Here is a 20,080-nt window from a genome sequence, read left to right as displayed (position 1 = left end):
GTCATGTCTGTTTGTAGCTCACTAAATGAACATTGTGACGCCTCTATGGATCAGATCCCACCTGAACATGGCCCTAGTATTAACATAGAACAGATCCTCCCTGTAGAGGAAAGGCTGTGCAACCACTGCACAACAGCAGAATCTGAGACGGAGCTGCATTTCCTGACAAAATGTCAAAAATATATAAAAACGCAGAGAGCTGTGGGTTGGCAGCGCACTACATTGCTGCCTGCCATAAGTTGAGGGACAGTGTCTGACAAACCAATAAACCTGCACATGTACTGTATGCTTATTGTTATTGTGGAATGTATGGTTATTTTGAGACTTGGTTTTTGTTGTTACTGTTGTCCCGTTGACAATTTTGATTCTCATTTTTATATTGTAAATATCCAATAAAGCAAATTGAATTGAATTGAATTGAGAGAGAGAGAGAGAGAGAGAGAGAGAGAGAGAGAGAGAGAGAGAGAGAGAGAGAGAGAGAGAGAGAGATGCTCATGGGGGTGTCATCAGGTGAGTGTGAGGTGGTGTTACAGGTGGTCTTACCTTGAAGAAGCCTTTGCAGCCCTCGCAGGTGCGTACGCCGTAGTGCTGGCAGGCAGCGTTGTCGCCACACACGGCACAGGTGCCCTCTCCTGGGGGGCCGCGATGGGGGGGCGAGGGCAGGCGGTCCCCCAGCAGAGGGTTACAGGACCCCAGCGCCAGAGAACGGAAGGCCAGTCCCCCCGGACCCCCAACCCCGCGGTGCAGCTGGTACAGGTGCTGTTCCAGGGGCGGGCCGTGGGGGTGAGGGGGCACCGAGGAGGATGAGGAAGAGGATGAGGAGGAAGAGCGAGGCAGCCCCCCTCCCAGCCCCTCGTACCCCCCACTGTGGGGAGGGGAGTGCTGGTAGAAGTGGGGGAAGCGAGCGGACTTGAGGGGGCCGTGGGAGGGGGGCTGCAGGGAGAGGTGGGGGGAGTCATCCCAGAGGAAGGAGGAGCCAGGCTGGGGGGCGAGAGAGGGGGTGGTGGGGGTGGACGGAGGAGACTGTTTAAAGTACATGGAGGAGGTGGGCATGGTGTCAGATTGTGGGTAGGACTCCTCCTCCTTCTTGATAAGCGGCCTATGAGAGGGCATCTGGTATAGGCAGGAGGACTTGGGCTCGTAGCTCCCCTCAACAAACACGTTGAAGCTGGGCAGAGAGGTGGTGGCGGCCGCCGAGATCTCACCCCCACCCAAGTCCAACTTGGTATAGTCCGGGGTCATGAGGTCAGAGCTGTAGCTGTCGCCCTGGTACCCAAAGGACTGGGCGGAGTAGGACGAGCCTGGAGGGGCGGGCCCATACTGTGCCTGCACACAAGGCATGTCTACAGAGAAAGATGGGAAGAGAGAGAGAGAGAGAGAGAGAGAGAGAGAGAGAGAGAGAGAGAGAGAGAGAGAGAGAGAATCAAGTTCAAGTTGAAGTGTTATATACAGAATTAAAACATCAACATTGTAGTGATGGTGAGAGGGTAAGTGTGTGTGTGAGAATGTTGGGGAGGTGATGGACACAGTTTGGTGCTGAAACTCACAAAACAGCAGGATCTCCTCCCTATTTATGACGTTGATTATTTATGCAGTTAACAGATGCACATAATGCAATAGTATGGCACGTGTGAGGAAGCTGTTAGTGTGTTGTTAGTGTAATTCCCTTAATATAACACTCATTAGCCAATTAGTCAAGCAAATAAAAACATGTTAGCCAATCGGTGAAGCAGATAAAAACACATTAGCCAATCAGTGTAGCTAAGCTCAGCGGTTCTTGTTCACTCGGCAGGAAACGGAAGAAAACCTTTTGGAATGTACCTTAACTTGTCCGATAACAACTGTCTTTTTTTTATCATTTAAAAACTTTTTCTTCCGTTTTGTCGAACTGAATGAGCCCCAGATTGAACCCCCATCCACTTTGCAGTCAACACACCTGGTCATAATCACCCACAGCCATACATACAACCACACACACACAACGCAACCCTCACTCCAGCACAGCTAAACTGTAGGAGCAGTTTGTTAGTGTGTACTGTGTGTGAGTAGCTGTGTGTGTGTGTGTGTGTGTGTGTGTGTGTGTGTGTGTGTGTGTGTGTGTGTGTGTGTGTGTGTGTGTGTGTGTGTGTGTGTGTGTGCGTGTGCGTGTGCGTGTGCGTGTGCGCGTGCGTGTGCGCGTGTGTGTGTGTCTTGCCCTAGTTTATCTGTCGTTTGGGAACTAAATGAGGCCTGTCTCATTAAATGTTAATGGACCCCTCATGGTGCTGGACCCTAACTAACTCTGGCCTCTAAAACAACCAGCCACACACATGTTCTGTCACATACTGCCATGACAAGCTCAAAGACAGGATGGGGAACCGTGTGTCTAGTGAGAGGTTAATTATCATAAAGACCTCCGTCTTAGACTGGGGATCACACACACAGACCACAATGTAACCACAAATTAATAATATTAATTATAATTGTTTAGATTTGTATAATAACCATAATAATAATATATACAGTTGAAGTCTGAAGTTTACATACACCTTAGCCAAATATATTTAAACTCAGTTTTTCACAATTCCTGACATTTAATCGTGGTAAAAATTCCCTGTCTTACGTCAGTTAGGATCACCACTTTATTTTAAGAATGTGAAATGTCAGAATAATAGTAGAGAGAGTGATTTATTTCAGCTTTTATTTCTTTCATCACATTCCCAGTCGGTCAGAAGTTTACATATACTCAATTAGTATTTGGCAGCATTGCCTATAAATTGTTTAACTTGGGTCAAACGTTTCGGGTAGCCCATTCCTCCTGACAGAGCTGGTGTAACTGAGTCAGGTTTGTAGGCCTCTTTGCTCGCACACGATTTTTCAGTTCTGCCCACAAATTTTCTATGGGATTGAGGTCAGGGCTTTGTGATGGCCACTCCAATACCGTGACTTTGTTGTCCTTAAGCCATTTTGCCACAACTTTGGAAGTATGCTTGGGGTCATTGTCCATTTGGAAGACCCATTTACGACCAAGCTTTAACTTCCTGACTGATGTTGTCATGTTTTGTCTTTGATCTTCATGTCTTGTCCCTGTGCTTCCCTCTGCTGGTCTTATTAGGTTCTTTCCCTCTTTCTATTCCTCTCTCTCCTCCTCCCTCTCTCCCTCCCCCGCTCTCTCTCTCTATCGTTCCGTTCCTGCTCCCAGCTGTTTCTCTTTCTCCTAACGACCTCATTTACTCTTTCACACCTGTCCCCTATTTTGCCCTCTGATTTGAGTCCCTATTTCTCCCTCTGTTTTCTGCTTCTGTCTTTGTCGGATTCTTGTTTGATGTTTGCTGTTCTGTGTCCTTGTTCCGCCCTATCGTGTTTTTGCCTTCATCAGATGCTGCGTGTGAGCAGGTGTCTAGTGGTCGCGTCTCCAGTCGTTCATCTCTACTGACGAGAGGATTTCAGTTTTCCTGTTTTGTTTTTACCTTAGATATATCAGGAGTATCGTTTTTGTCTAAGACTGGAATAAAGACTCTGTTTCTATTTCGTCGCTTTTGGGTCCTCCTTCATCAGCATAACAGAAGAATCCGACCAAGAATGGACCCAGCGACTACGGATTCTCTCTACACTACCGTCAAGTTCCAGGGAGCAATGCTCGGCAGACACGAGCAGGAATTGTCTGCTGCTCGTCAGGCCGTTGAGACCCTGGCCGCTCAGGTTTCCGATCTCTCAGGACAGTTTCAGAGTCTTCGTCTCGTACCACAAGCTACTTCCTGGTCTTCCGAGTCTCCGGAACCCAGGGTTAATAATCCACCATGTTACTCTGGACAGCCCACTGAGTGTCGCTCCTTTCTCACCCAGTGTGATATTGTGTTCTCTCTCCAGCCCAACACATACTCTGGAGAGAGAGCTCGGATCGCTTACGTCATATCACTCCTTACTGGGCGGGCTCGGGAGTGGGGCACAGCTATCTGGGAGGCAAGGGCTGAGTGTTCTGACGTTTATCAGAACTTTAAGGAGGAGATGATACGGGTCTTTGATCGTTCAGTTTTTGGGAAGGAGGCTTCCAGGGGTCTGGCTTCCCTATGTCAAGGTGATCGATCCATAACGGATTACTCTATAGAGTTTCGTACTCTTGCTGCATCCAGTGACTGGAACGAGCCGGCGTTGCTCGCTCGTTTTCTGGAGGGACTCCACGCTGAGGTTAAGGATGAGATTCTCTCCCGGGAGGTTCCTTCCAGCGTGGACTCGTTGATTGCACTCGCCATCCGCATAGAACGACGGGTAGATCTTCGTCACCGAGCTCGGGGAAGAGAGCTCGCGTCAGCGGGGCTTCCCTTCTCCGCATCTCGACCATCTCCTTCCATCGGCTCAGAGACTGAGCCCATGCAGCTGGGAGGTGTTCACATCTCGACTAAGGAGAGGGAACGGAGAATCACCAACCGCCTTTGCTTCTATTGCGGTTCTGCTGGACATTTTGTCATGTCATGTCCAGTTAAAGGTCAGAGATCATCAGTAAGCGGAGGGCTACTGGTGAGCGCTACTACTCAGGTCTCTCCATCAAGTTCCTGTACTACCTTGTCGGTCCATCTACGCTGGACCGGGTCGGCTGCTTCCTGCAGTGCCTTGATAGACTCTGGGGCTGAGGGTTGTTTTATGGACGAAGCATGGGCTCGGAAACATGACATTCCTCTCAGAGAGTTAGGGAGGATCACACCCATGTTCGCCTTAGATGGTAGTTCTCTCCCCAGTATCAGATATGAGACACTACCTTTAACCCTCACAGTATCTGGTAACCACAGTGAGACCATTTCTTTTTTGATTTTTTGTTCACCTGTTACACCTGTTGTTTTGGGTCATCCCTGGCTAGTATGTCATAATCCTTCTATTAATTGGTCTAGTAATTCTATCCTATCCTGGAACGTTTCTTGTCATGTGAAGTGTTTAATGTCTGCTATTCCTCCTGTTTCTTCTGTCCCCTCTACTCAGGAGGAGCCTGGTGATGTGACAGGAGTGCCGGAGGAACATCATGATCTGCGCACGGTCTTCAGTCGGTCCAGAGCCAACTCTCTTCTTCCTCACCGGTCGTATGATTGTTGTATTGATCTCCATCCGGGGACCACTTCTCCTCGGGGTAGATTATTCTCTCTGTCGGCTTCCGAACGTAAGGCTCTCGATGATTATCTGTCTGCTGAAGGCATTCAGATGGATCCCGCTAAGGTCCAGGATGTCAGCGATTGGCCTGTTCCTAAGTCACGTGTCGAGTTACAGCGCTTTCTCGGTTTCGCTAATTTCTATCGGCGTTTCATTCGTAATTTCGGTCAAGTGGCTGCTCCTCTCACAGCTCTGACTTCTGTCAAGTCTTGCTTTAAGTGGTCTGGTTCCGCCCAGGGAGCTTTTGATCTCCTCAAGAAGCGTGTTACATCCGCCCCTATCCTTGTTACTCCTGACGTCACTAAACAATTAATTGTCGAGGTTGACGCTTCAGAGGTGGGCGTGGGAGCCATTCTGTCCCAGCGCTTCCAGTCTGACGATAAGGTCCGTCCCTGCGCTTACTTTTCTCATCGATTGTCGCCATCGGAACCCGAGGGGATTCTCTCTGAAGGGCGTGTTGTCGGGTTGACTGTCTGGGGAATTGAGAGACAGGTAAAGCAAGCACTCACTCACACTGCGTCGCCGCGCGCTTGTCCTAGTAACCTTCTGTTCGTTCCTGTCTCTATTCGTCTGGCTGTTCTTCAGTGGGCTCATTCTGCCAAGTTAGCTGGTCACCCCGGCGTTCGGGGTACGCTTGCTTCTATTCGCCAGCGGTTTTGGTGGCCTACTCAGGAGCGGGACACGCGCCGTTTCGTGGCTGCTTGTCCGGACTGCGCGCAGACTAAGTCAGGTAACTCTCCTCATGCCGGTCGTCTTAGACCGCTTCCCATTCCTTCTCGACCATGGTCTCAGATCGCCTTAGACTTTAGTACCGGTCTGCCTTCGTCTGCGGGGAGGACTGTGAGAGCCGCCAATAAACGTAGGATTAAGAGTCCTAGGTATTGTCGCGGTCAGAGAGTGTGGCTTTCCACTCGTAACCTTTCCCTTACGACAGCTTCTCGCAAGTTGACTCCGCGGTTCATTGGTCCGTTTCGTGTCTCTCAGGTCGTTAATCCAGTCGCTGTGCGACTGCTTCTTCCGCGACATCTTCGTCGCGTCCACCCTGTCTTCCATGTCTCTTGTGTCAAGCCTTTTCTTCGCGCCCCCGTTCGTCTTCCCTCCCCCCCTCCCGTCCTTGTCGAGGGCGCACCTATTTACAAGGAACGGAGGATCATGGACATGCGTTCTCAGGGACGTGGTCAACAGTACTTAGTGGATGGGGAGGGTTTCGGTCCTGAGGAGAGGAGTTGGGTTCCATCTCGGGACGTGCTGGACCGTTCGTTGATTGATGATTTCCTTCGTCGCCGCCAGGGTTCCTCCTCGAGTGCGCCAGGAGGCGCTTGGTGAGTGGGGGGGTACTGTCATGTTTTGTCTTTGATCTTCATGTCTTGTCCCTGTGCTTCCCTCTGCTGGTCTTATTAGGTTCTTTCCCTCTTTCTATTCCTCTCTCTCCTCCTCCCTCTCTCCCTCCCCCGCTCTCTCTCTCTATCGTTCCGTTCCTGCTCCCAGCTGTTTCTCTTTCTCCTAACGACCTCATTTACTCTTTCACACCTGTCCCCTATTTTGCCCTCTGATTTGAGTCCCTATTTCTCCCTCTGTTTTCTGCTTCTGTCTTTGTCGGATTCTTGTTTGATGTTTGCTGTTCTGTGTCCTTGTTCCGCCCTATCGTGTTTTTGCCTTCATCAGATGCTGCGTGTGAGCAGGTGTCTAGTGGTCGCGTCTCCAGTCGTTCATCTCTACTGACGAGAGGATTTCAGTTTTCCTGTTTTGTTTTTACCTTAGATATATCAGGAGTATCGTTTTTGTCTAAGACTGGAATAAAGACTCTGTTTCTATTTCGTCGCTTTTGGGTCCTCCTTCATCAGCATAACAGATGTCTTGAGATGTTGCTTCAATATATCCACATAATTGTCCTTCCTCATGATGCCATCTATTTTGTGAAGTGCACCAGTCCCTTCTGCAGCAAAGCACCCCCACAACATGATGCTGCCACCCTTCACGGTTGGGATGGTGTTCTTCAGCTTGCAAGTCTCCCCCTTTTTCCTCCAAACATAACGATGGTCATTTTGGCCAAACAGTTCTATTCTTGTTTCATCAGACCAGAGGACATTTCTCCCGAAAGTATGATCTTTGTTCCCATGTGCAGTTGCAAACCGTAGTCTGGCTTTAATATGGCGGTTTTGGAGCAGTGGCTTCTTCCTTGCTGAGCGGCCTTTCAGGTTATGTCGATATAGGACTCGTTTTACTGTGAATATAGATATTTTGTACCTGTTTCCTCCAGCATCTTCACAAGGTCCTTTGCTGTTGTTCTGGGATTGATTTGCACTTTTTGCACCAAAGTACATTCATCTCTAGGAGACAGAACGCGTCTCCTTCCTGAGCGGTATGACGGCTGCATGGTCCCATGGTGTTTATACTTGCGTACTATTGTTTGTACTGATGAACGTGGTACCTTCAGGCGTTTGGAAATTGCTCCCAAGGATGAACCAGATTGTGGAGGTCTACAATTTTTTTGTCTTGGCTGATTTCTTTTGATTTTCCCATGATGTCAAGCAAAGAGGCACTGAGTTTGAAGGTAGGCCTTGAAATACATCCACAGGTACACCTCCAATTGACTCCAATGATGTCAATTAGCCTATCAGAAGCTTCTAAAGCCATGACATCATTTTCTGGAATTTTCCAGCTGTTAAAAGGCACAGTCAACTTAGTGTATGTAAACCTCTGAACCACCTCCGAGTGGTTGAATAACGAGTTTTAATGACTTCAATCTAAGTGTATGTAAACTTCCGACTTCAACTGTAGTTATCTATTGTTGATCAATATTAAAACCTGTGTGTGTGTGTGTGTGTGTGTGTGTGTGTGTGTGTGTGTGTGTGTGTGTGTCGTAAGTGCCCAGAGTTTGTTGTGTTTGCTCTTCGCTCTCGAGAAGGGAACTGTCAACAGCGCGCGGTTCCCATTGACGCTCTGCGTGCGCTGTGTCGTAATCGTCTTGTTCCTTCGCGTCATATTTATTTAGTCAAATATGGGACTTATCAAGACTACTACCATCATTTGTCCTGCACGCCTCTTTTCCTCTGCGGACTCTAACAACTGTGTACATTTGCCCTACGCACATGGCGCATGCACAAACGTAACTAAATGACATATTTATTAAGTCCGTTTAGAACAGTGAACACAATATAACTGTACGTTCTGGCATGACTCACACCTTACAGCGGGAGACACCTATATTAGAGACAGAGATACAGATGTCACCATGGGTGAGCTGCAGGGCTAAAGTGTAACCATGGGGACGCGCGAGAGACACGAGGTCAGGGAGGAGTTTGGAGGTCTGACTCAAACTTTCTCAGAGTGCGCGAGTTCCATCCGTCTAGAAAGGAGTGGGCGAGCACGGCTGCACTCGAGCAACCGCCAGAGTTTTCTTTTATTTCTATGACGGCCTCGCGAGTGACCCAGGCAGTTGCACGGCCCACGCGGAAACAGGCGTACAGGTGTACAGAGAGGAAGGGGATTTGTAACTGCCTGTGTCTTCAAGGGGAGAAAAGGAAGAGGGAGAGATTTTTCCTGGGCCTGTCCAACAGTGGTGGGAGGGGGGGGGGTGGGGGGGGGGGGGGGGTTGGTGATGTGTTTAATTCCAATTGAAACGCCTCTTTATAAGACTACTCCACCTACCTTGCCTAAAGTCAAACGCATACATGCACGCACACATGCACGTATGGACACACACCCATTCACACACATAGTGTTGATGTAAACACAACCTAACTGATGTGTGTACCTTCTCCTCACCATGCCCCTGTGCACACACATCTACTTCTGAGTAAACACACACGCACACACACACACACACACACACATATTCAGACAATGCAGTGTCATGTTAAGACCAAGCCAGAAGCACTCTAATGACACCAGATTATATCCCAAAACCGAAAACACCCTTTTCATTCAAACACCAGGAAGTCCACCTGACAGCAAGTTTGTGCGTGTGTGAGTGTGTATGTGTCATGAAGAATGTGTGTGTATGCGTGTGTGTACAACATGCATGAGTATTTGAGTGCATGCATGTGTGAGTGTGTGCTTAAGCTACATGTGTGTTAAACAGTGAGTGTTCAGGACAGACAAGCCAGGCAGATAAATGCTACCAGCTCTCAGAGTCTCACGACAGAATTAGACGTTCATCCACATACTTAAACGTCAAATTTCGAAGTTGTTCCAAACTTCAAATGTCGTGTGTTTAAGGGTAAGATTAGACAATAACTCCGAAATGTTCAATTTAGGGTAAAGTTCAGACATTAACTTCGAATGGTTAAAGTAAAGTTAAGGTTTGGGATAGGTTTAAAACAAAAATATCGAAAACAACTTCCACGTCATCTCCCCACTTGCACAGACATGGATGGAAGTTGAATACTGAATTGTATAAAGGGTGACCTGGCTGGATAAGCGTGTGTGTGCACGTGTACTTGTACGTGTGTGGTATGATGATCAGAGAGAAGCAGTCTCTAACCTCGAGGTGTGCATTTCAACTGGACACAATGCATCCGTTCCAAAAACTGAGCGTGCTTGTTCATTGTCAGAATGCCATAGATCTAACAAACAAGACATGAAGTGCATAAGTAAATACATAATACATTCTATCGATCAAGGAAACATTCAGAAGTTGTAAAAAATATAATATATATATATATATTTAAAATTTGATTTTAATGGACACTCATATGAGCAGACTTGATAATTCTACCTAAATATTACAGTCAAAACACGCACACACAGATTGAAACAGATTGACAGCAGACAGCGATTTGAGACATTCGATCTAAATCTTATTTTGTGTGTTGGTTTTTGGACGGGTATTGACCCGCACATGCGTAAACTGCTTGTTCACATTCATGAAATGTACCAGTATGTAAACTTGATCTAAATACAGGTATGATGCAGAAACCCAGAACGGGGTTTTGTCCTAGAGGCTGTGGTCGCCTCTAACCGCAGGCTCGAGGGCCCCATGAGTCGCTATACGGGCGGGACAGCCTACCTTTATCACCTTAATCTATCAGGAGAAAATACATGTGCTTTTAAATTAGGCTACTTTATTTTGGCCTCGAAGGTTTAAGACGTTTAACCTCATTAAGTTCATTAAGCAGATCGATATCTACAGATTTGACTAATTAGATTTTTTGGTCCTGCTTTTAAAGTCGGTGTGTCTAGTTTCAGAAGACTATTTCCGTCCCCATATCTACAGATGGAAATGTCAACTCGCGCGCACTCACTGACACAACACGCTTAGAATTATAAATCAGAACTGACTTGGAATATATTAAATTACCATTTAGACCATTCAATATCGGTTAAATTAAAATAATAAATGATGTTGTTGGTCTAAACTATATGGTTTGTTATATAAACATTTCTAAATATATAGGCCTAATATTGTACTAAATAAAATAAACGCACTATAGACCTAGCGTGAGACACAGCTGACTGAATGAAGAAACACATGGCAGGCTAATAGTTTGAAAACTACACGTGCATTTGAAACAGGTTTTTAAAGCACCAACTCAGGACAGGTGCGACGACGACCGGGCCTGTTCCCGGTGTTTTTCAGTACCTGGTGTGAAAGTCTCGCGCTGAATGGTGTTCTGTGTGGGGGGCTGGGGACTGGTGCGACTGTGGTGGGGGACCGGGAGCGGGGAGGACTCGAAGGGACTGTCCGGTAGCCGGGGCTTTGAGCTCGGCTGGGCGCGCTCTTCCGAACCCGGGTCTGGAGGAAAGAAACACCGGGTCACAACCAGAGACATGGGAACTCCCAAAGCACACCAACACGCATGACATAGCTTACTGCACAAATACAATACAACCACAAAGAGCAGAATAAAGTCGCACAGAATATAGCCTACACAAGATTACCCGGTGGGAAAAAACGCACAGAAATTAAAACATGAACAGAATAAAATGAATTGTCAGTGATGAGGGGGAAAAGCAGCAGGCTTAGAGGTGTGATACAGAATTAAAGGTCAGACCTAGAAAGAGAGATCCACAGACATGCGACACAAGAATGGAGGAATATACATTATTTTAAGTACAATTATAATTTAGCAATAATAAAATCTGCAAACATTCCATAGCGCTCATTGAATGAATGCTTCACCAAATACAGAAGTGAACAGATATTATCTATAACCTCTCTATATCATTTAGCCTACAACTCAGAAATAGAGCAATAATTTTTAATTCCAATTTAAACTCTTATTAAAGTAAAATATTGAAGATTGATGAGAATAGACTAAAATAATATAGACTAAAAGAAAAACTAGAATCACTTCATCTGCGAGCAGCATAAAATAATATCTAAATCTAACAATGGTCTATATCGTCAAATATCATATGAATCTATTCAATTATCATATTAACACCTTTTCAAACAAACAATAATATTAAATGAAACTAGTTATTTGCAATTCATAAAACAAGTGTCTTCAAAAGAGCATGGCTATCATTTTGTTAAAATTGTCGGTGGTTCTTTCGCGCTAGTCTGAGGCTCATGCACTACAGGTCTCAGGGTTAAAAGGGGTTCGTCATTGGAAAGAGAAAATAGGTTACAATATCCACCTGAGTAAGTTATGAATCTCAGAACCGAAACCTCTCCGCTCTCAGTGCGTCTTGCTGCCAGCCAGAGCACAGCTCACCGCAGACAAGAGATTTCACAGTGCCTAGCGCCCCCTCTCTGCAACACTCACCTACAAACACTGACCGATACCCGGACTAATTCTCTCCACTAAACCGGGGACCAGTCCTCCCTCTCGGGACTCATTCTCTGAACCGTCCCGGCCGGGACACACGCAGTCTGTTTGGAGATCACTGAACAGTTGAACTCTGTTTGGATAGGTTCTTAACAGTATCACTTTACCAATAGGCCTGCGGGCTGACAAAATCTAAAACTATAGCCTAGGGATCTAACACGTTTTTTGTTGTTGCTTTGTCTGACATGTTTCTATGCCTATTATTCACTCAATGTCTGGAGAATGAGTTAGGCTCAATAATAACATGAACTTCACTACGATACAGACAGTCGCGTCTCTCAGTCTCTCAGTCGCTCAATCTCTACCACACCTTGGCTAATCAGGAGAGGAAATGTAATATTCTGTCTCAATTGTTTATACTTTATAGACGTGGAGGTCATTTTATTCAATGACATTATTTGTTATTTGTTTTGTAATTCAGTGTGCTGTGGTAATAGATCATATTGAATCGGTGTCAGACCGACATAAAGCAAATAGCCTGTAACGCTTTTGAGAGCAAAAAAGCTATATGCATTTTACGCTTTTTAAAATAGCCCATTTTTTTACAAAAAAATGTTAACCTTTATTTAAGCAGGAAAAGCCCATTGAGATCCATAGTCTATTTTTCAAGGGAGACCTGACCAAGAAGGCAGCAACAATCAATACATTACAGAATTAAAACATACAACAATACAATACAATTCAACAGCATGATCCAGCCTAAAAAAAGCATTTACACTCCTCTGTAACAGTCTCCCATCAACATACAGAGATATGTAGACAAAAGGGCTACGAAAAAAGCTACAATTGCACTGGTCTGTGTGTGTCCATAATGTGAACACAGGGCAGAAGGGTCTCCTCTCTCTCTCTGTTTCTCTCTCGAGCCGGCCGGTGGGTGCTGGGCTGAGCGCCCCGGTAACCTAGAGAACGGCGAAAGAGCCGTGAAGCACGCGCCCCAAAGCGCCGGTATAGCCCCCCACGCCAATAAGCCAGTCAGCGCGAGGCTTCCAGCAAACAGAGAGAGAAAAGAGAAGAGATAAAGAAGGGCTGGAGAAATATACAAGTACAGTAAATTAGCCCTGAGGAGAGAGGCTGTCAAAAAGAGGAGACTGTGTGTGTGTGTGTGTGTGTGTGTGTGTGTGTGTGTGTGTGTGTGTGTGTGTGTGTGTGTGTGTGTGTGTGTTTCTGTCTACACACCCAAAACCAATTTTAACCGCCTGAGAAAAACGCATACCACACATCTCATAGTGAAAGATACAAATTCTGGCCTTCAAAGAAATTATATGGACCAGAGACTGCTGTGTGAATAGGAGATGCAAAAGTTTAATTTAACTTGGTCGACATATTTAAGAATCTGACTGATTTCTAAATGTAATTTTTTTTAGGGTATTGGTCTGGGGGTCCAACCTGGTCTCAGAGCATTTAGTATGATATGTTATGTTGCAAATGGTATTAATTTCTGGATGTCCATCATCCATTTCTTATGATATGTTATTAATTGCAAGTGTCCTACAGTGTGTTACGAATTTGCAAAACATACAAAAAGTTATGATTTTGCAAAATGTATGATATGTTACGAATTCCAATTTGTTGTGGCTAAAGTTAGCTAGGTAGCTAGGTGGCTAATGCTAACATTAGCTAGCTGGCTAACGTTAGGTAGGCTAGGGGTTAGGTTTAGAGGTTAAGGTTAAGGTTAAAATTAGGAGTTAGGCTTAGGGTTAGGGGATGGGTTAGCTACAGGGTTAATGTTAGGTTTGCGGTTAGGAAAGAGTTAGCTAACATGCCAAGGATTTGCAAAGTAGCTAAAAAGTATTAAGTAGTAGGAATGTTGCTAATTAGCTAAAATGCTAAAGTTGTCCATGATGAGATTGAAACACGCAACCTTTGGGTTGCTAGACATTTACATTATACGCCCACCCATCCACCCTGACCACCTTTCCTTTTTTTCCTTAAGTAACCAACGGTCGGTCTTATGTAACTATACCAAACATAACATATCATACTAATTTGAGTGTCCTGGATTTACATCTACTATGTTATGTCTAGTCTGTGATACCAGACTGGGTGGTCAGACCAACCTTAAGCCTCACTTCGAGTCGTGGACCTCCTTGCTCCAGGATGACATTTAGGTCAAGATCCACGTTCAATGGCAGTAACTTCAACTTCAAAAAGAGGCAAGGCTATAGATCAAACATTGACATTGTTAATGTCAATATTTGTTTCCCCTAATCATGTGAGCAATAATGTGAGCAATGACAGGCCTGTCTAATTCAGAAAAGCCACATGCTACACACAGACAGACATTTAGAGAGACAGTCAGAAATACAAACAGATAGACAAACGACAGACAGACAGACAGTGTGACAGAGGACATTTAAGGTTGGTCACCGGCTGTACTAGTGTTTATAAAACAATATGTTTTATTTTGTAGGCATATAATCACACTGTTTGTTCTAAACTACGAGAAACCTACCTGTTGGGATAAATGATGTCAACATAAATCATTTGAAATTAAACTAAGGCTGCCTGCATGTTCTTCTGCAACTTGCAGTCAGATTTATTTCAATAACATAAAATCGTCTCATGAAAAACTCTCATATGTAAGATGTCTGTCCTGTAGGCCCAGGGCTAATATTCACCAAGCACACAGACCAACAAGCTCTCAGGGTTTTACCAATTTAACTATTCCCGTATAGCCGGGAATAAATGGCTAGGTATTAGTCTGACACACTCACACACGTACAGCAAACTATGTGTTTTGTTTTATAACTATTGCAAAGGCATCAAACATGATGTCCACATAAAGCTGAATTAATACACAATCATGTCCTTTATAACAGTGGAGATAATAAGAGCCTTGATGTCAGCCCTCCTCTACTCTCAGCCTGTCTGACTGTCTGTCTGTGTTCTTCACTCAGCTCCATTAGTGCCTAATACTGCCTATGTCTCCCACTTCATTGTCTGACTGAGAGGCATCCATTTCCATGACAACCACAAAGAATATGATACCTTCCTTCAGCAAATTAAATTCAAATTCGGTTCCATCTGCCCTCGGTGACACCAAACACACACACCGAGGTTCCCGAGCTCACGAGTTTGCCAAATCAACAGGTCATCATGCACGAGAAAGTTTAAGAGAGCGCTCGTGTTTGAACAATATAACAAACCGGTGTGCAGGTGAACCTACAACTAATTCTGTTTCTCTATGAGACCAATAGTCTAGTAGCCTAATCTAATAATTAATTAAGTGGTCTTTAGAATATGAGAGAAAGTCATTAATTTCCAGAAGTAAAGACAATAACTTACTTGTTTGCTGTAGTGGTTCCGTCTTTACATGTGTTATTAACCCAACATAAAGTCTCCTGTATAGATCCAGAATAATTACAAAAATTACCAAAGCTGCTGAAAAGTAACACGTATATTTGCAGAACTCGTTGAGGATGAAGCCACAGAAGAAAAAAAAGTTATTCTTTGTTTTTGTTTTTCCTTTAATTATTCTAAAGGAAAGTAGGCTAGAATATAGTCCGATGTGTGTTTTAAAAGTGTGTTTCAGAGTGATCCTGTGTATGTGCCAGTGATGATGCGCGCAGATGTAAAGCCGTAGTGCGGGACTGTTTATGTGCGCGGTCTGAGGGAGAAAGTCTAATACAGCATTTATGTGAGTCTGCCTCCTCATAGAGCGCCTGGTATGCGCTACGTCAATGTGACGCCATGGGAGAGGTGACGTCACTCACTGTAGAGCTCCCTCGGCCCGGCCTCGCCGTACAGTACTAGACACATAAGCCCCGCACGCTGTGTGCCAGAAAAAGAGCGAGAGGGAGAGAGAGAGATGGATGGTTGAGTGAGAGCGAGTTGATCTTATGATTTCACGACTGAATAGTTCCAGAAATGCCCAGGCTAGGGCGAGCAAGTGCCTACTGTACATGTCGTTTTTTCCATTACATTCTGGTAGTTGCACATTCATTTCCGGGATCTGAAACCGTTTTTTATTAACAATTTTCCACCATAATAGTTTATATATCATCTATTAATTTGTCATTTTTGTATTTTATTTTTTAAACCTTATTTTACCAGGTAAGATGACTGAGAACACATTCTAATTTACAGCAAGGACCTGGGGAATAGTTACAGGGGAAAGGAAGGGGGATGAATGAGCCAACTGTTCATAACAGTCTGTAAATAGGCTACTCCATTATGTAGGCCTATCAAACTATTTCAGCTCATTAAACTAGACCACCCTGTCACACAACATCATCAGCCACATATGTCAAGCGGGTATCATTTTTTAAGAATAATACTTTTTCCTCTTATGAAGTGCAAATAACTGAGCATTAAACAAATGAAATCAGTAACCTAATTAACATCAGCATGCAAATGGAATTATGTTGTTTGATGTGACACATACTCAAGAGCTCATACAGAGCCCACTGATGATGAGAAGTTTGATGAGTACAGCAAACATAGGATACGCCTGTTTGCATTTCACTTCACACACAATGGAAACCTTGTTTAACCTATCCAATCCAGTCAGTGTTGACCTAATAGGAAAGACGGAGTGCTCCTGCAGGAACCGCATCACTGGGGGGACCAAGGATTACAAAAGCACAACAAAGCTTCCTGGTCAACAGAGTTTCTCAGACAATCCCCCAGGCCTATTGATATATAGAGATATAGAGATAAATAGAGATAACTTGAACATGAACCCAAACACATCACTGGCCTAAAGGAAGGTCTCCGTATTGACTGATTGCACTCTCCCCTCCACATTCCACTTCTTCAACCCTCCAACTCTTCTCTCCATGTTCCACTTCTCCTCCACATCCACCTCTTCACCTTGCTTCCTCACCTTTCCTCAACATGTCTTTTCCACCTGACCCCTCTACCTTTCCTCCTCAATCTTCCTCCACACCTCTCCAACACTCCTTCACACCTCTCCACCTCTCCTGCTCACCCCTCCACCTCTCCTCCTTACCCTCCACCTTACCTCCTCCCCCCTCCAACTCTCCCCCACACTTCTCCATCTCTGTTCTCCAATTGCCTTTTTCCATGCCTCTCCACTCTCGTTCTCTGTTCTGATATCTGTTTCATTAACCTCAAGTCTGTCAGGCTTTTAACAACCAGTGAAACAACAGCCTGTTAAAAACATGTCCAAGTTCACTTCAGTACATGTTACACTGTGCTTAGAGGAATAATTACACTCTAATAAGGGCACAGTAATGTAATGTGTTACCTCATTTTCTTTGGCACTGATCATTTAATAAGACAATAGCCTAGCCTACTGTACAAATACTGTATAATGATTTTGTGTGAGCCTTCCCATGAAAGAGCCAGGTCTGTGTGTGTGCGTAGTGGTTATTCTAGACTAGTCTCGGCGCAGCCATCAAACTCAACAATAAATGAGGCAGCTGGAGCCACTGAGAACAGTAAATCAACGACAGCCAATCACTAGACGCGTATTTCTTGGCCACGTTCTGATACTGGCCAATGATCAGCTCCCGGAGGCGGAGTCAGAGCTTGACGCACTGAAGCGCGTGATTGACGCAAGCGCTGTAGCTAAATTTAGATGCTGGCGCTGCGGCTGTGTGAGATAGCAGAGGGCCCAATTCATTGTGCCGGGGCAAGACCGACTTTTTTAGAGATGTGATTGTGATCCAGCCAAGCCAAATATAGTCGTGAACAGGTATTTTTAGCGGAAAGCGTGTCCCTGCTTCTACTTGGCAGATGGCAACCTGTCGATATCCCTGATCTGGCTACTACGGTACTTGGGTACCTGGAAGCAATTAAGATATGTTGGCTAACTAAATTAGCAGTGTAGGAAACTAATGTTGGCGAGTTAATTAAGCCGGGGATAGTTTTACAGTCCGGTGACCGTCGGGCTTAAAGAGAAAGTAGATGGTTTATCAGAGTCGTGCTGTGCGCAACTGGAGAGCATTAGCCAGTTCTCTCCAGTCCAGTTTACGGGTTTATATCCAAGCGGGAGGAGAGTTTGGAGATACGGGGAATATCTCACTAGACCCGAGGATAACCCTTTTCCGGCAGGTTTGTGAAAGTGAAGGCTTGTGAGTTTCTGTAGCCTACAGCGCTAGTTAGCTTTCAGCTAACATAAACTAGGCTACGTATGAAGGCAACATCCGTTGTATAGGGGATACAATTTATGTAAACGGAAATAACACGCAATTTAAGCAAACTTCACATGTGGACTAAAAAACAACCGCAATTATTAACATGACGATGGAATAGAACTGCCCTCATTTGGCAAGGCATCGGAGCGCAGAGGTCGCGGGGGACTCCTCCGCTCTCGGCTTGAAATCCCTCTAACACAAGTACCCGAGCGCGCGCTGGAACCAGTGAACCTGTGTGATCCGACGCGCGTGCGCGAGGATAGCCTGTTCGGGTTTGGCCAAACCCGAACGATGCAGGGCCAATTGTGCGCTGCCCTATGGGACTCCCAATCACGACCAGTTGTGATACAGCCTGAATTCAAACCAGAGTGTCTGTAATGACGCCTCAAGCACTGAGATGCAGTCCTTAGACCGCTGCCCACTCGGGAGCCCCATATAAAAAGGATGTAATGGTTGACTATCTGTGAATGTGTCTAATAATAACACATACTGTACCTACTGACCCACACACTGACTTGCTCCTCCAAAGCAACGTTTCCAATAAAGCAGTCAGGTCAGATCCCTTGCTCTGAGACCATCTGCATGTTGCAGAAAGATGACAGAACACTGAGCTAAATCATTCCTGTTGCTGCATCCATAGGGCCACTCAATGAGGTAGGCTATGCAATGCACTGACCTGGGCATTTTAGACCAGCCATAGGGCTACACTTGTATGCCACAATTATAGTCTCAACACAGTCTAAACATGTTTATTTTAGCCAAAACGTTGACCACATATTAATTCATTATTTAGACAAGGTCTAATCACAGCCATATAATATTATTGGAGATAGGCCTGGACTTATTAGTTTCATGTGCACTGCTCTGTAATGTTAATTATGACAAATTAATAGGAACCTTCTGTCAATTATGGATATAGGCCTATGTGGGAAACAGGTAGGCCTACACAGTCATTTCAGCATGACTAAATCACAACAGTAGAAGATCAGTAGGAGTATTGATCAACTGTTGTGATTTAGACCTCGTCTTATTGATGAATTCATTAAATAATCAATAAGAGGTCTAAATGTGGGATATGTTTATTTCTGCCCCCCACCCATTCTAACCCACACATGTACCCCTCACCCTGATCTGGGGTTTCCCCCTGTGGAGCTAACAGACCTGTGTCTGTGTTTGTCTGGCCACTGCATCTGCTGCTCTGACCATAGTTGTGACGTATTAGCCCAGGTTTCCTTTCTGGTTGTAGGCCTCATCCTGCCATATTATCCTGCTTTTCTCTTCCAACAGACAAACGGAAGAGATTAGGATTATAGTCCATCCTTGACAACAGATTATAACTCTGCCATCATGACAGACGTATGTGTGTATGTTGTCTCCAGCCTTGCCTTGGTAGTCTATGGTCTGGTAGTCTATGGTCTGGTAGTCTCCAGCCTTGCCTTGGTAGTCTATGGTCTGGTAGTCTATGGTCTGTAGTCTCCAGCCTTGCCTTGGTAGTCTATGGTCTGTAGTCTATGGTCTGTGTCTCCAGCCTTGCCTTGGTAGTCTATGGTCTGTAGTCTCCAGCCTTGGTAGTCTATGGTCTGTAGTCTCCAGCCTTGCCTTGGTAGTCTATGGTCTGTAGTCTCCAGCCTTGCCCTGGTAGTCTATGGTCTGGTAGTCTCCAGCCTTGCCTTGGTAGTCTATGGTCTGGTAGTCTATGGTCTGTAGTCTCCAGCCTTGCCTTGGTAGTCTATGGTCTGGTAGTCTCCAGCCTTGCCCTGGTAGTCTATGGTCTGGTAGTCTATGGTCTGTGTCTCCAGCCTTGCCTTGGTAGTCTATGGTCTGGTAGTCTATGGTCTGTGTCTCCAGCCTTGCCTTGGTAGTCTATGGTCTGGTAGTCTATGGTCTGTAGTCTCCAGCCTTGCCCTGGTAGTCTATGGTCTGTAGTCTCTAGCCTTGCCCTGGTAGTCTATGGTCTGGTAGTCTCCAGCCTTGCCTTGGTGGTCTATGGACTGGTAGTCTCCAGCCTTGCCTTGGTAGTCTATGGTCTGGTAGTCTCCAGCCTTGCCTTGGTGGTCTATGGACTGGTAGTCTCCAGCCTTGCTT

The 20,080-nt window shown here is 45.4% G+C and overlaps 1 protein-coding gene across 3 annotated transcripts in view; it reads right to left on the bottom strand.

The window, feature by feature from the left end:
• LOC129844160 (probable nuclear hormone receptor HR38) overlaps positions 1-15,633 on the bottom strand; it is a 36,971-nt gene extending 21,338 nt beyond the window's left edge. Inside the window, exons 1-3 of one of the 3 annotated variants that reach the window (XM_055912576.1) lie at positions 15,180-15,633; positions 10,703-10,855; positions 544-1,343 (exon numbers count right to left, since the gene is read on the bottom strand). In XM_055912576.1, the coding sequence (XP_055768551.1) occupies positions 544-1,343; positions 10,703-10,855; positions 15,180-15,549 (1,323 nt within the window). In that variant the 5' untranslated portion in view covers positions 15,550-15,633. Of the gene's footprint in view, positions 1-543; positions 1,344-9,604; positions 9,687-10,702; positions 10,856-15,179 lie in introns of those variants that run through there. The other 2 variants (XM_055912578.1, XM_055912577.1) reach the window with 2 other exon arrangements.
• Between the last annotated feature and the right edge of the window lie 4,447 nt (positions 15,634-20,080).

Source organism: Salvelinus fontinalis, unplaced genomic scaffold, assembly GCF_029448725.1.
Source record: "Salvelinus fontinalis isolate EN_2023a unplaced genomic scaffold, ASM2944872v1 scaffold_0186, whole genome shotgun sequence".
NCBI lineage: Eukaryota > Metazoa > Chordata > Actinopteri > Salmoniformes > Salmonidae > Salvelinus > Salvelinus fontinalis.
This window is presented reverse-complemented; position numbering and strand designations above follow the sequence as displayed.